A 16,531-nucleotide genomic window follows, 5' to 3' on the forward strand; every position below is an offset into this window, starting at 1 on the left:
TTCTAGGAACATTAATCCTACATCAATTGAGAGATAGTTTACAATATTTTTATTTTACAAATATTTCATTTTATACTTTTACAAATTTATATTACAAATATTGCGTAATTTGTTACAATTTCTCATTCGAAAGTTCAGTTCCCAGTTAATTAGCGCAAATTGGTAATATTTGTTGTATTTGAATATAATATTCCATTTTTCAATTTTTATTTTATATATTAAGCGAAACCTACAAATTAATAATTTTCGATTCACCCGATAGTATAATCGAATGCGTTAAATTTTTAATTGTGTTAGTATGATTCTACTTCATACAAATATCTCAGAACTTGAAGCTATTTATAATTATACAGTGGCTTAAAGCACACAATTATACAGAAATAAATAATTAAATAGCTTTTACACATTTTAAAGTATAAAATTGAATTATTTTACGACATAAGAGGATATCTTTTTGTTATTAAAAAATAGACATATGTATATAAGTACCTAAATATATATATATATATAAATATCTAACTTCCATAAAAGCTAAATTTTGCACTAGTGTTACAATATCATTTCTAACATAGTTGAAGTTTTAATTGTGCTAGAAACTATACATTCAAAACTAGAGCTCACAAATTGTTTATTTAAAGGAAGATACTTAGGCAAAATTTGATTGCCAGTTATTTTTCAGATAAAATTTTATAAATATACATCTTTTTTCAATAACTAGACCATTATTTTTATGATAAGGAACAGATTACATTTAAGAAAGTTGTATAATTGGAAAATTTAAATATTTTCATAAAAAACACATTCAGATATTAGTTGAAGGCATTGGCAAGATACGAATATGTAAACATAATAATACAAAATACATAATAACAAAAATAATGGATCTTCTAAACATACACAATATACAGAACAGGTAGTTTCTTCTGGTTACTGTTATAATGAAATGTTAGTAATTATGAAAAAAAGAATTTTTCAAACTAAAATTTCTTATAGTCTGTTTGTGAAGCAATAAAGAAACAAATATAAATTTTACGATATGATAATCTTTTGATAAAAATCTTTTCCAAATTGCAAAATTTTATCTGAAAGATAACTGGTGTTCTCCCTTAATATTATTTGTGAATATCTACACAATGTAATGGTAATAATTATCTAGAATTATCACTTATCACAATGATGATTTTTATTAAATTATGATATTAATACTTACAATCTCGAATGTTTATTTACGAATTTCCTCCATAAAATATTACTAAGTATACTTCTGAACCGTGATGAAAAAGAGACAAGTAATCCTCAAAAATTGCAAACTTCATGTAAAAGGCAATTAAATAATTAAATTAAATAGTTTTCTTTATATCTTATAGAAATTTGTAATAAATTAACGAGTGCGATTTTTTTAAATTAAAATAACACGAATTAGTAGTCATACGAATATAATGCATAAATTTATTATTGGAATATTATCCGTTGTTTATAATCGAATGTGGTTGCTGTTGCCAGAGGCAAAACCTCGAACTTGCCGTCTAGTCCTAATTACAAAAAATCCAATATGCTTTTGTTATCTCTTTACGGTTAGAAACATTGTTTATAAACATTTAAGTATAATAAACAAATATGTTTATTTAAACCAGCATTTCCCAATCTTATTCTAAATCTATTTTAGATACTTCAGAAATATTTCTTTTTTATTTTAAATTGCTTATGTTATATCTAACATTCCTTGATTATTTTGTCTAATAAATTAAATTATACAAACTAGTGGTGAGAGAAGAAGCAGAGCAAATGATTGAGAAATGCTGCACACGTTTATGAATTGTGCATAAACTGTACAACATGCGTATGAAAGATACCTTGAATAATAATTCAATGAGGCTCGCTTTCTTTTTTTCAAAATGTGTGTTCAAGATGTGTCTTATTTACATTAAATATTTGATGTTAATACATAATTTGAATGAAACAAAGACGAGATGTAAGTTCTATATTGTGCAGATTTAATATAATGTAAGCAGTTTGGTATAAAAAATATTCTGGTCAATTTTATTGTATACAATTTGTGAACATTACTGACAAGAAATACAAGAAAATGATACATAAATATCATGCAGGGCAACATGTTATGAATGCAAAAAAAGTTTGTTAATTAACATTTCTTTGTTTTACATTACAGAGAATAAATTATAGACATCAATTTTAAAGTTGAAATTTCAAAGAGAACTATTCCAATTCAACATTAAAATTTTAGTAGATTTTAGAGTCATGAATTTTTTTACATGTCACACAATTTTTTTACTAACACTCTTTTTCAGAAACAAGATATTTTAGTAACAAATTAGTCATTATAATTGATGTTACATACTTTGCATCAGTTCATCTTATAATCTACAAAAATGTTTTAATTTCATTGCACAAATCATTACTTTTAAGAAGTATATACAGTTACTATATACAACTATATATATACTATGGAATATTTAAGTTTTTTAACTTATTTCCATATTGGTGATACATAAAATTCAGTAATTACTTCTATTAAAATCTAGTAGCTTTTGAAAAAATTTTTTTCTGAAAGAACTTAATAATATCAGGAATACTTAAATTACGTTTATTTTATAAAGTACGAAAAAATTAAAAATAGAAGATCTTCTTTACTAAAACTCACATTCATTTCAATTTACAAAGATAGATTTTAATTTTGGAAACTAAATTCTGTAATGCAATTAATTCGAAAATCTTGGTCTTTAAAAATTATTTTTGGTATATCTATAACATGTATGTATACAATAGCAAGTGCTTCTATTGGTCTTACATATCATACTAATATTCTACATACATTTAGTACATATGTGGAACTATTTGAAATAGACTTTAATTTGATTGAAGATCTTAATAACCATATTGAAATTTTTCATAATGTTATAAACAAAATACAGGATTAAATAAAGAAGCATACTTTAAATTAACTTAATGTATTTTACAAATACATTACATGTACTTTAAAATGCTCTAAAATTACTTGAAGCTTTTTTTTTTTAAATCTGATTATTAAGATCTTAACAGATTACAATAAAAGTATATTGTACTTTTTAAATCACAAAGGAAAGTTAGACAGTTAATTGTAAGCCTGTTATATTAGACATACATTTAAATTAACATATAATAAACGATAATGTTGAGTTATGGAATCAGAAAGAATCATTAAATGATATTAAAAGAAATGAAATTAATATGAAAGCTCTTGAAATTTAGCTTACTTTCTAATATCATATTCATTAATTTTGATCGCTTTATCTGAGGATATTACTAACAACTAGACATACAGAACGATTTACACATACAGACATAAAAACAACAAGATGCTCCATTTTAATTAGTAGCATAAGCAATAAAACGAGCTGTTCGAAGTGTGATGCAGTCTTCTTAATAATTTGAACATTTATAACAACTAAAAAGCTACAGAACTGGGATCATGAAAAGCTATCATTATCTATAAATTCGTAAATTAAATGTTCACAAGAAGCACTACGTAACTAAAAGTAGACATAAAGCTAATAATAAGTACAGTTGATTTAGTACGACTATCATGTATCAATTTAACACGTTGACTGCCACGCGTGTTTTCAAAGAAATCTCCGTCAGGCCACGTGTGCAGCAGTACTGAGCGTTCTCTGCTAGGTGCTCCCATCGATATTTTAGTAACGCGAGTCGCTCATGTGGTGGTCTCAAGAATGATCTTTCGTTTCTTTTGTTTGCAACATTAAAACCACTGTTGTTGAATATAATAAAGGAAAATGTGGTATAGATTATTCCGACCAAATGGTTTTTTATGCCACCACAATTAGAAAAGGAATCAAATGGTACAGAAAACTTGGCATTCAACTCCTTCTGGGAATTTCTGTTGTAAACGCTTTGACGGTTTACAAAATTGCAACAAGGAAGAATATAAATATTAGAATATTTAGACAATTATTAGTTGCAAAATTATTAGGGTTTTCTGAAAATACAAAAAATCCTTGTCTTCGACGGAGTCGGCATAATATCGCCGTTCGGAAAAATGATTCCGGAAGAAGCATTAGACGCGCATGCAAACTGTGTTATACGAATAAAAGACGTCGAATGGACCGAACAAAGACACAAAAGAATTTAAAGAAAACAACAACTTATTGTTCAAATTGTCCCGACCAACCTTAGTTATGTATAGAATGATTTAAAGTTTTATATTCTAAATAATTTTTTAATAAACCATTTTCGTATTACTTTTATAACAATGCAACAGTTTTATTATTATGGAATATCTTTTCAAACACCTACGACGATCCTTCGCAAGTAGTCAAATAAGCGATACCCGAATATGGGTTACGTGGTCTGACCAGAAACTTTGCTGACACCCGAATACGGGTGTCGTGTTAAACAATATCATTCTAAATCCGCTCATTAAAGAAAATATTCGTACAAAACACTTATTAATTTTTTTCAACATTCATTCTCGGATGTTTGATACATGATATTTCTTGCTTCGAATACACGCAGTGCATAACATTATAAAAACAATGACGTTTTAAAATTATAATATTGTTCTAATGTTACCTGTAAAGATCACGAACGGCTTGATCCTCTCGAGATGGATTTTGACATGTATTTAACTTATTCTCCAACGCCTATATGATCAAACATTTATTGTTAAATGAAATACTATCATTCTTCTTAAAAATATTATGTTTATTTACCCTTATTCAAAATATTAGGGGCTTTTTAGAGTTGGTGATACTAGTTACATGGAAGACAATTAAAGCAGGAAGCAAGGAACCGTGTGTGATGTGTACAGAAAAAAACATAATAGAAAGCAAAAGAAATCAAATAAAGACCTGTACACACAAAACTTGATCAGCACTTGGTTGATCTAGGTTGTTGCCGTATACAATGAGTAGGTATGTGAACCTGGACGGATGGTAAATCAGTAGGTGTAGTGGAAATTGTTTTTTTCCCACCCGGACAAGTGCACTTTACCCTTCTACAGTCCATGCAGATCCACCTGTCAAGCTACCAAAACACCAGCTACATCACACTACCAGTATCATCAACTGATGATTAAAAAGTCTTATAAGTACTTCATATAAAATAAATCTGGTCCTTAGACAAAATCAAAAGGGAAATAAACCATACAAATTAAAATAGTTGCCAGTGCAAAACACAATATTTACGGCAACTAAAATATAATGTTTAAAACTCAAAGAAACACAAGCCATGCTTTAAGCTTTTCTTGTACATCAAAAACGCTTTTGAAACAAAAGCACTGTAATATATATATAGAAAATAATGACTATACTTACACCAACTTTTCTCATAAGGTCACCAATCATATTCATTGCTAATATTCTTGTGCATGGTGCCAATGGCGAATTCACGTTATTATTATTATTATTATTATTATTATTGTTGTTTCCAGTTACACCACCTACAACTCTGTTTCCAACTAATTGCAAACAGGAAAAAAGATACAAATTACTACAGACACTCACTGATAAGATATCAAAATAAAAAGTAAAGATACTATACTATGATAATTCAGTACAAAAAAAAGTATGTATTTGAAGTATAATATTTAAAAACTAAAATAAAGAACAAGTTTGTTAAAATAATTTTTATTTCATTAATAACAATATCATATATATAGATATATATACAGAAAGATGAAATTAATTAAAGCATATAAAGATATATTAATCAAGCACAAATGTTAGACCAATCTTTTGTTTAGTCAACCTTAAATACCGATAAATAAGCAAATTCAGTTATCATAAAAGAAAAAATGTCAAGTGGTTACAAAAAATATACATTACATTAAAAAGTTAACTAGATTAAAACTTTTTGTCTGTTATCCATTTAATGTGTTAGAGATAAGTACTATTTTTGCTGATTATTATCCTTAATAATGATAAGGATCAGCTTTTAGGCCCAAAGCAAAACATGCGCTTAGTTTTACGAAGAGTATTATGGATCTTACTTTTTAATGGCGAAGTTGCTGTATTATTTGGAGGTATAGATTGTGGTACTATTGGGCTACTAGGCGACATATGTGTTTCCAACTCGACTTGAAGTTTATTACTATCAACATGATTACGAACTCTATCAGCTGACTTATCATTGTCTGGTTGATGCCTTTCTTGAACTTGGATTTCCTGTTTTAAATCTGTAATGAAAGAATTATTAGAAACGATTTAATCATCAATTATCCAAATCAATTAGTTATTCGACCTCTAATTTCATCCATTAATCTCTGTACTATAACTTTCAGAGCTTCCTTTTCGTCAAGTTCTGATTCTAATAAAGCATTCTTTTCAATGGCAGAATTAAGTTTTGCTTCTATCTCCTCCTCTGTTACCCTATTTATTCTACAAAAGTAAGATGAGTAGAATACATATTATATTAAATATTCTACATTTACTTAGCAGATGTAAAAATAACAATCTAATTTTCAAATACCTATGAGCTCTTTCCAAGTCGTCATTTTTTTGTTCTAATTCCCTTATGTACTTTAATAAATGGTCATGTTGAGTCTGTAAGTCCTGAGCTTTCCCTTGAAACATTGCACAGTCTGCTGTTTGTTGATCTAATCTTGTTCTTAATTGTTCAACTTCAGTGGCTAGTCTTGTGTTTCGTTGTCGTAATTCCCTGTTATTCTTTTCTGCTTGTTCTAAGGATGCTTCCAGTTCTTTCTCTAAGAGCTGTGAATTTTCTTGAAATTCCTCCAACTCTCTTTCTATATCCTCTTTCCTGTAATATTACAATAAGATTTACTGAACGCATTGACCAAAGACTAATTACGAGACTAATTTTTTATAAGATTAATATTTATGGAGAAGCATTTGTGAAGAAGCATACAAGTCTCTGAGAAGTCAAATTAATTTACTGTTTATTAATTTCTTAATAACTGTTTAACTTTTAAATTCTAAAAAATTGTAAATTGTAAATTGTAAAAATTGTAAATTGTAAAAAACGATATTTGTAACATCATCACTTTTTTATACTTTTAAATTCATGGAATTTTAAATGTATCTTCTGAGCAACTTATCATATATAATACATATATACATACATACATATATAATTTTATTCTATAGTTTTCAATGAATATATAATAATACACTTTTTTTTTAATATACAGAAATGTAAAAATAATTTACCTTCTATGTATCTGGTGAGCAAGTTCCATCCAATATTGAACTTCATCATCTTTAGACACAAACTGTGGTGGATCAATGTCCATCATTTTAACAATATTCTGATTTTGTCCAATATCTTAATTAACCTTGAATGTTAAACACAGCTCTAAATCCTTCTATTTCATTAATGAGACGATAGCATCCTATACAATAAAACAAATTTACATTACACATACATAGGCTTAAAGTACCAAAAATCCATATACGAAAAATATCACAGTCAAAAATACAAATCACAAAATAAATTAAACTTTTGAATAACGTACAAGAATTACAGTGACAATGTCGGTGAAAGTTGCATTCGCTTGAGAAAAAATATTTTATTACTACGCGTATTTTACGTATCTACACACTTCGAACGCGATGTCAAACTAACCTATTATTACCAAGTAGATAACGATCACGAGAGGATAAAGAACAGCTATATGCAATTCTACGACGCGCATAATAATCAAAAAAGAGTTCAGAAGATTAAACAGCGGGTCATGTTACGCATAATAAGAACGAGATTGAAATTAATGTATGAGAAATGGAAAATCGTAGTAGGGACACTTACGTGTATCGTTGGGAGAGGGATAAGGCGAATGAAAATGGTCCAGTCCAGTGTAAATAAAGCTGTGATGCGATCGAATTGAATCTAGTAAACGAGATATTCTCTAAGAAACTGAATGAAAAAATGTACAACCATCGATAATGTGTAGGCGCATTAAATGAAGTTGTCTCAAGATGTATACATATAAATACAGGGACCTTGAGAAAGCGTTTAGCAGGTGAAATGTAGAGTGTATGCCTCGTGTGACACAAATGTCATTACCACAATTATGGCTCACTAAGTCGAGATGATAAGGTAGAGAGAAATAATTGATCTTGTCACGGGTTTTCGTTGTTCACTGTGAATAGATCGTGTAAAAATCATCTGATAGATCGATCGTTGATCGATCATTAACACTTTAGTCACCATTTACATTTACAACTGAATTTATAGCTCCATTAACTATTTATATTTATGACCGAATTTGTGTTTCCAATAAATCGAAGATTTCTTAAATGGAGAAAACGTGGAAAAGTTTACATCGACAATCGCAAAATGGAGATAGCGGATAGAAAAAGAAACAATTGTGGTTGTGTATCTACTTTCCACCATGGGTTCGATGCGTTCGATTCGTTCGATCACATTCACACGACTACGACGTAGTGAGGTGGCGTTCGCGAGGTAACAGGTTACGAGATATGAATGTATTCGATATAGTGACGCAGAAAGAATACAGAGTGATAGTTTTTAAAAAAAGTGATATGTTTCAAATCTAAAATGAGATAAAAAGAAAATTTGAAGTTAGTATTTTGTAAAAAAGGTTGGAAAAGGAGAATAGAAATAAAAGAATAAGAAAAAACTCGCTGTACCTATTCTAAAGGTTTTATTTTTGTCTAATATTAAAGTTTATGAGGTCAAAAATCGCATATAAAAATGAATGTTATTTGAAAAATCGTTTTAGATAATAGAAGTTCTTTAAACTTAACTTTTTTACGTGTTTGTATTTATTTTGACTTTTCTAAAAAGAATAATGTACAAATATAAGACTATTACATACGACGAAAAAATTAAATTTTATTCAATATTTATAAATGTAGCTCTAATAATTTTTATGAATTACATAATAAAATTACATATACAATAATATTTTATTTAATAACATTTTATTGTCCTCCGTACAAAATTTGCATCTTTTTCTTTTTCAAATATAGTTACATTTTATTTTTCAAATTCTCGGACGCTTAAATATTTAAAAAATATTAAGGTCTATAATTTAATATGACATAACAATACGAAATTCTCTGAAGAATTGAAGCGATTTTATAAAATAAATTAGTATTTATGTATTAAAATTCTAGATAACATTCGCATGTGCTTGTAATGATTTCACACACTATTTTTTTTACTAAATAATTAATTATTAACAATTATTGCATGTAGTGTACGAAGAGATGCATCCTCCCATAATTTTTATATTATATTTATCCTTGTCGTATACCATCTCCTTTTTGCGATGCAGGTTTTACGTGGTCACACAATATTGCGTTCTTTGTCTATGGGCACACCATGTATGTCATCTATCTTGTGTTGCAAGTTGCAAGTTGTATGTGGATTGCTTATAGACAAGGAACGCAATATTGTGCGACAAAGTCAGATATATTTAGCGTGTTGGACAAGGAAGGAAATAATGAGAAACAGCAAAGACGGATATATACATATAAACATATATGTGTGTATATATATGTCGGGTTCACATTATGATTAGGGTTAGGGGCGTGAAACGAATTTTCGTTTAGATTAAACATTGTTGTTATGCAATAGAGAAGATATTGACTAGTGCAAATATGATTATTGCAGAATTTGACAAGTAACCGTGATAATTAGATACTCGAGAAGCTAATGACAATGATCCTAGGTTCAATAACGAATCCGCGGTCAACGGGATAACAAAATACGCTTTTTTCCAAAGCCCAAGTTGTACTCAACGTGCTTGTCTACGGTACAAGTATTACTAAATCAACTCTTTGTTAAAACGTAGAATGTTCACCGAGCGTAAAGACGCTATGTAACTCGCTAATCAGACCTCACAAGAGAATGACTTTCCGTCATGATGATGCTGCAGGGGAAAACTATGATGCGGTGTGTCTAAGGACACAAGATCATCGGATTCGTGGAGAGATGCCTTCGTTCGGAAAGTGAGGAAAATTGACGTTGCTGTTAATTGGTTAATTTCCATGTTGGTGGTTAGAGAAGGATGCTAGCCGCCCTTGAGGGAAAGTTGCTAGCGGGAAGCTTCGTTCGTGAGAAAAATATAGATTTCCCTTATCTTCCCGTAGTTGGGACAAAGACTGTTTGTCTGTTTGAAGGACTTTAGTTAACTAAATCTTAAGATTTATAACGGGTTCTCAAGCTAGCTGAACATGAACTGTTAATCTAGTAATCGCCTTGTCCGAAGAATAGGGTCTGTGTGTGGCGAGCCACGGGACAGAAACCGTTGGAATGTTTACCGTCGCGTGCAGCTGCAACTATTATTTTTTAAGGAGAGCTATAGAATTACTCCATCCCTATGTTAGGTAAAAACTTTTATCCCTTGACTGCGGCTACGTTCGGCGACTAGTTGTCGCCTCGAGCCCAAGCTCACTATCATAAATCTCGAACAAATACAGTCGGATTGAATGACGGCAATTGCTTAATTACGGCTATGGTAGAATCTAAATTACGGTATTAGGGGCTTTTCCCAAAGTTCCAAAGGGAAGGCTCCGGTGTCCTTCCATCTCCGACACATATATATTAAATAATTGCACATAGTCCTTTACCTTCTTATTGCCTTTGATGAGAAGCTGTTGACTAATGCCCTAATGATCTTTACTGATAATTTTCTTAAGTAGTAATTATCTAAACTAATTACCAAATGTTAAAAGCCAATTGTTAACCAAAAAGTATTCCAAGAATGGTCTCTCTATTGTATCTAAGTGCATCCTATTCCAACTCAATTAGTTATACATTACTGGTAACACCATTAAAAATAATAGTAGCTTTTTGTATCATCATGAATTTTATTAAGAAATTCTTCAATTGAAGTTACGAATAGCTGTAAATCTTCTTGTTATTTTGAAATAAAAATAAAGATGAATTCAACAAATTTTAGACAAACTAAAAGTTATTTATATTATAAAAGATAATCATCTTATCTTAAAGTCTTAAAGAAAAGCTGATAAGTTTCACTTGAAACATCTTAAAAATTGGTAATAAATAATTATATAATACTATTTTAAAAGAAAATTTGTAACAATTAGTTCAAAGATCATTAACCATAATGGGAAGGAGGAAACAGTTAGCGCTGCTTATTTAGAATAATAATTTATCCCGTTTCATCAAATTTTCATCAAATTACACGAATTTCTCTTCAAAGACAAAAAGACAAAAGACGTTTCATATATTTCATACACTCTTAAAATAAATGTTATACATATACATACATATCATAAATATAATATAAAATACATTGTTGGTATTATATTACTATGTAAAAATTAAAAATAAAAGAATAAATTAAAGTTTATAAGGATCAGTTAACAAACATATTGTATTACACGCTTATGACATTAGTTAAGTAAGATAGAGAAATAATCGCGAAGATACTGTTAAATTTTAACTTTTATATAGTATATATACTATAAAAAGACTTTAATATACGTTCAATGAAAGTTAATCAAGCGATTAATTATTTAATAGTCTGCCCAGCGTTTCTAGAACTAGCAACTCCAATCCTTTAATGAGGCGTATCGCACGAGGGGCTTTAACATAAAACTCAAGAATTAGCCCTGGCTTAAAAAATAGCCTTAAATTAGTTGTAAGTTTGAATAATTCATCTGCTCTAGACTCACATTATTTATTCCTCCTATTGTCGTTCACATCGTCCGTCTTTGTCGCACACTGTCACTCGTTCTTTCTACTATCGTCTGTATCGTCTGTCTTTGTTGCACACTGTCCATCTTTTTTTCTATTGTTGTTTGCATCATCTATCCTTGTCGCACATTGATGTCTTCCTTGTTACACTCGGGCCTTACGCTGTCCTTCTTGCACACTGATGCTTCCTTGTCTACTACGAATCCATGTACTGCCATCTAGCACGAACGGTAAGATCCGTAACTTGGTGTATCCGGCAGTAGATGGCGACACATTACATGTTCGTAGACAAGGAAAGCATCAGTGTGCAACAAGGACAGAGTAAGGACCGAGTGGAATAAGGAAGGCATCAATGTGCGACGAGGACGGATGATATGAACGACAATAGGACAGATAGACAGTGAGGGACTAGGACAGATGAATTATTCAAACTTACAACTAATTTAATCTTAAACAGGTGTAATAGTTTGCGTTATAGTCTCTCCTGCGATACTCCTCATTAAAGGATTGGTATCGGTAATTCTAGAAATACTGGGCGGGCTGTTAATTAATTAATCACTTGATTAACTTTTATTGAACTTTTATTTTATTTATGAAGATCTTTTTATAATACACCAGTAACAAGAGTATTGCGATTCTACAATATTTTCGCGATTGCTAGCTTTTCTAATTTTTCTAAATGGTTATTGTCCAAATGTTAAAGGCCAGTAATTAACAAAAAACTATCTCATAAACATTGAGCACAAACATATTGCTGTTAATTGTGTTGCAATCTAATTAATTGTATATAATCGACGGTAGCTTTAAAGATGCAAATTACCTGTATTATGTCATCAGATTTATTAACAAATTTATTAATTAAAGTTGGGAATACTTATAAATCTTTTTCTTTTCTTGTCCAGAGAGGAAAACGCAGCTGAATTAATTAAAAAGTTTTAAAGGAACTAGAAATCACTTACATTATAAAAGATAAGATCATTTTTTTCTTATTTTCAAGGAAAGTTGTTAAGTTTTACCTGTCATATGTCTGAAAAAGGATAGTTATTAATTATATAATAATAGTATAAGTAATAGTGTAACACTATGTTAAAAGATATTGTTTAATAATTAGTTTAGGTATCGTTAACTAAAATGGGAAAGGAAAAGCGGTAAGAGCTGTCGATTTAGAATAATAATTTATTTTATAAAGAACTAACTTATCGATTAACTAAGCCTAGTGGACAGATTATTGTATTTGCTGCCTTTAAATAATAATTGCAGCTTTTAATATCGATCAAAGTCAGTTAAACAATAGTTAATCGTTAAAAATTAAACAAAATTAGAACATGGAAAAGAAAATGAAAATGATGATAAACAATGTACTCAGTATAATACATTAGTTATATATTGTTATAAGTATTTTCGAATTCTATATGTCAAATATTCCAAGGCTGCAGAAATAATGTCAATAATTTTTGGTTCCCAGAAGTTTAACCCTAAGAACCGTAGTGAAATTTAAACATTTTGGTGGTTTTCATTTATTTAATATGATTGAAGTTAGGCATTAGCATGATACAACTTGAAGAACTGTAAGATAGTGAAATCAGATATTTCTGAAATACAAATTTCCTTTCCTATGTTTATTATTTCAGAAACTTATTTCTTTATCTATTACTTTTATTGTTTAGCAATATGATGTGTAATTAATTGAGACAAAATATTTGACAACAATTTTGTTTAAAATGAAGCATATATTCTCTTTCTCTTATCCAGTTTCGAATTTGGTACTGTAGTCGATTCCTATTAACGCGAACGTTTATACGTCAGAAATTTTCAAAGATAAAATATGTTGAATAATTTTCTGTCACATTTGTGATGACAACGTATTAAAGTTTGAAAAGTAGATTCAGTATGTCTTGTAATATTTGTCAAACGAAATTTTCCTTCTTCACAAGAGAAGTAAGTTATCATTTTTGTTAATAGAATCGCTTGCAATTTATAGGTTAAGTTGTACTATATCATCACATCATTTCTTGCACATAGCTTTTTTAGTTAGTTAAATCTGATTATCAGAAACTAGAATAGCTTTTAACTTTTCTTTCCATTATGTTTCATTGTTCTGATATTACTTAGGTTGCTTGCCCCGGCTGTGGTTTTTCATGTTGCAGTAAATGCCTCAAATATAAATGTAATATTCCAGATAAAGGGGTGAAAAAGGTCTGTGGACGTTGCTTTAATAAATATAATTTTACAAGTACCTCAAGCTTTAATAATAATATCGAAATGAATGGCCACGAAGAACCAATGGCTCCAGTGGACATTACAAAAAAGTAATATATTCTTCAAAGATAAGCATGAAAATATTTGTAATTACAGTTACCATAGAAAACTTTATGTATATATTACATATGTTACATAAAACATTTTAAAATTCCATTGTAATTGTAACAAGACACTACTGTTATGGTTATATTGGTCAAACATATATAATTAAATATATAATAACTATATATAACTAATACGTATAAAATGTATAATATGTATATTTACAAATTTCTGCAGGTATTCACATAATTTTGTGAATAATTATAAGTAAAATAATTTTTAATATGCTTGATTCATATAGATTGGACTTGTTGGAGAACCCTGTGAAGCCTCCTATTGTAATGTACAAACATACAAATCATTGGGATAGATTTAAAACTGGATTAGAACCAGCTGATCAAGAAATAGTTGAAAGATTAAGAAAATTGAAGGAGGAAGATAAAACTACAGCTTTAAGTGTAGATGAGATAAAACGGAGATTAGCATTGCTAAAGGATGAAGACCCGGATGTTAGGCAGCACAGAATAAATGTACACTAATATGTAATAAAAGAATACCATAAAATTATTGTGTTCTAAGTATGATTTAAACAAGTGTATTATTCTTTGTAGATGCAGCAAGTAGATACTAGAACAGACCAACAGAAAACAGACGATTTAATACAGGAATATTTGAATCAATTGGAACTATCCTCGGGCAGCGATTCGGTTAGCGAAATTCAAGCAAGACTAAGATCACTACAAGGCATTAGTGAAAAACCTATAGAAGTATAAAATCAATAATAAGCAATAAGTTTGTACGATAACCAATAGTATAAGCAAATCTCTGTTGTTTTAGCATTCAGCTAATGATGACAATGATGATGAGAAACATGTAACAAAGAAATTAATTGGGAAAGCTTTGGCAGAAGCAGAATTGGAGAAAAAATATGAGAAAGACTTAGAAGAGGATGAACTGGAAGAAATGGAACTCGGGGTATGTGAAACTGATTTTTATGGATAATTATGTAAATACAGTGTTCTGATTAAAATTTAACAAACAGGAGGCAAAACATACTGATGACGAAGATGAAAAACCTAGCTGCGTAATGTGTGAACAAACTAAAGATTTACAGCGATGTTTAGGTTGTCACGGCGATCTATATTGCCCTGTATGCTTTGAAGATAATCACGATGATTTGGAGTTGAAAATGCACAAAAGAGAACCAGCAACAAGACGCAATCAATTTTAAATGGAATGGCTAGAAATTTTAGAGAAACGCTTCGCAATGATTCATGTACAGTTTCATTGCTAAAAACACTTTCTGTATAATTTTTACGAACAATACTTATAACCAGCATTGTCACCTGCGATTTTGATATCAGAATATTGCTATTTAAATAGAAGCATTCCACGCAAAGTACACATACACATAAAATAAATAATACATAATTATAGTAAGCTGTAAGTTTAAAGCCAAGATTGTGATTGTATTAATGCGTGTCATTGAAAATTATTGTTGCATTACATCTACTTTCATAGTAAATAATTTTGTAACAATCTCAATTTGACAGATTTAATAACAGATATTCACGCTTTTGCTAAAACAAATTAATCTTCAAGAACAACAAATTATTGTTCATATAGCGAACTCTTCCTTTATTAATTTCACCATAAACAAAGTTGTTAAGCAAATAAATACATGGACTTCAATTAGATTTATAGCTTGCTATCGATATTTAAATTCATTAATTCTCAATATTATACATATTAATCGATCTCTCGATATTTAAAAATGTTTGAACTTTCTATATAGAATAGTGATTCATTCTAGATTGGAATTTGTTTTAGTGGCTTGTTACAATTCTTTCTGCTTATTCTAAGAATATTATCTTTTTGGTTTAAATGCCAAAGTGAACTCACCGATCCAGACTAGATGTCAGTAAAGACGCTTACTGACATCCTCACGGGGATTTCCCGAAGGTGGTCTGTGTCGCGGCGCAAAAACTTTCTTTTCTCAAAGTCTAAGCAGGCCTGCTATTTTTAGATGACATGTACGCATCTATCGTGCCAAGATTTCAACCACGTTCGATTACTAACGAAAAAACCATTTGTTCTTCTTTCCGTCCAGTTTGTTTAACAGTGTAATCTATCTCTAAATATTTTTTCTTCTTTAAATTCTTATTATTTAAAAATTGTTATGAATAATTAATTAAAACGGCTTGATATTTTTAAGTCAAATAAACTTAATTGTATAATTGTAAGAAATTGATATGAACAATGTTTTTAAAAATTTATATATGTATGCAGCTTTATGAAAATTGGTAATTTTTTGCTATTTATAACTCATACTCCTTTTCTATAGTATTGAATACTTCATTCTATTAAAAATAAAAAATGATTTAAAGTATATACCGAGTCTTTCTATATATTATTTTATATTATCTTTTTAAGTGTACTGAAAAATTTTAATAAAAATAAGAGGAAATCATTAAAATGATCGTTATTTTTTTTCCCGTCATACTTAAACATGGATTTAATAAAGCGACAAATTTGAAAATCCATTTGCGTCATTTTTTAACAA

General features: G+C 29.3%; 2 protein-coding genes across 7 annotated transcripts; one reads left to right on the plus strand and one right to left on the minus strand.

Moving 5' to 3' along the window:
* Window positions 1-26: 26 nt before the first annotated feature.
* LOC126923042 (nuclear distribution protein nudE-like 1) lies at window positions 27-11,750 on the minus strand. Of its 6 annotated transcripts, none has more exons than XR_007713031.1 (9): window positions 11,643-11,750; window positions 7,185-7,366; window positions 6,484-6,774; window positions 6,256-6,392; window positions 6,005-6,190; window positions 5,331-5,473; window positions 4,866-5,040; window positions 4,588-4,658; window positions 27-1,532 (listed from the first exon to the last, which is right to left on the minus strand). XR_007713031.1 is itself a non-coding variant. In XM_050736051.1 (8 exons), the coding sequence occupies exons 2-8, from the start codon at window positions 7,268-7,270 to the stop codon at window positions 1,475-1,477; spliced, it is 972 nt and encodes a 323-aa protein (XP_050592008.1). In that variant the 5' UTR covers window positions 7,271-7,366; window positions 7,780-8,480; the 3' UTR covers window positions 27-1,474. The 6 variants fall into 6 exon arrangements, 1 of the variants encoding a protein (XP_050592008.1); XR_007713029.1 differs by lacking the exon at window positions 11,643-11,750 and adding an exon at window positions 8,038-8,484; XR_007713028.1 differs by lacking the exon at window positions 11,643-11,750 and adding an exon at window positions 7,974-8,484.
* Window positions 11,751-13,061: 1,311 nt separating this feature from the next.
* Window positions 13,062-16,357, plus strand: LOC126923043 (abscission/NoCut checkpoint regulator). The gene is made up of 6 exons (XM_050736052.1): window positions 13,062-13,602; window positions 13,777-13,973; window positions 14,270-14,498; window positions 14,580-14,735; window positions 14,806-14,943; window positions 15,011-16,357. Exons 1-6 carry the CDS (start codon window positions 13,555-13,557, stop codon window positions 15,197-15,199), a joined length of 957 nt encoding a protein of 318 aa, XP_050592009.1. The 5' UTR covers window positions 13,062-13,554; the 3' UTR covers window positions 15,200-16,357.
* The last annotated feature ends 174 nt before the right edge of the window (window positions 16,358-16,531 follow it).

Source organism: Bombus affinis, chromosome 13 (assembly GCF_024516045.1).
Source record: "Bombus affinis isolate iyBomAffi1 chromosome 13, iyBomAffi1.2, whole genome shotgun sequence".
Classification (NCBI taxonomy): domain Eukaryota; kingdom Metazoa; phylum Arthropoda; class Insecta; order Hymenoptera; family Apidae; genus Bombus; species Bombus affinis.

Excerpts from the sequence above, each read along its gene's own strand:
- LOC126923042 (XM_050736051.1), bottom strand. The coding sequence starts at position 7,270 with ATGATGGACATTGATCCACCACAGTTTGTGTCTAAAGATGATGAAGTT. Across the intron at positions 6,775-7,184 it reads GCTCACCAGATACATAGAAG|GAAAGAGGATATAGAAAGAG; the intron begins GTAAATTATTTT and ends GTAATATTACAG. Across the intron at positions 5,474-6,004 it reads AGCAACTTCGCCATTAAAAA|TTGGAAACAGAGTTGTAGGT; the intron begins GTAAGATCCATA and ends GTTTGCAATTAG.
- LOC126923043 (XM_050736052.1), top strand. The coding sequence starts at position 13,555 with ATGTCTTGTAATATTTGTCAAACGAAATTTTCCTTCTTCACAAGAGAA. Across the intron at positions 13,974-14,269 it reads CCAGTGGACATTACAAAAAA|ATTGGACTTGTTGGAGAACC; the intron begins GTAATATATTCT and ends TGATTCATATAG. Across the intron at positions 14,736-14,805 it reads TTAGTGAAAAACCTATAGAA|CATTCAGCTAATGATGACAA; the intron begins GTATAAAATCAA and ends CTGTTGTTTTAG.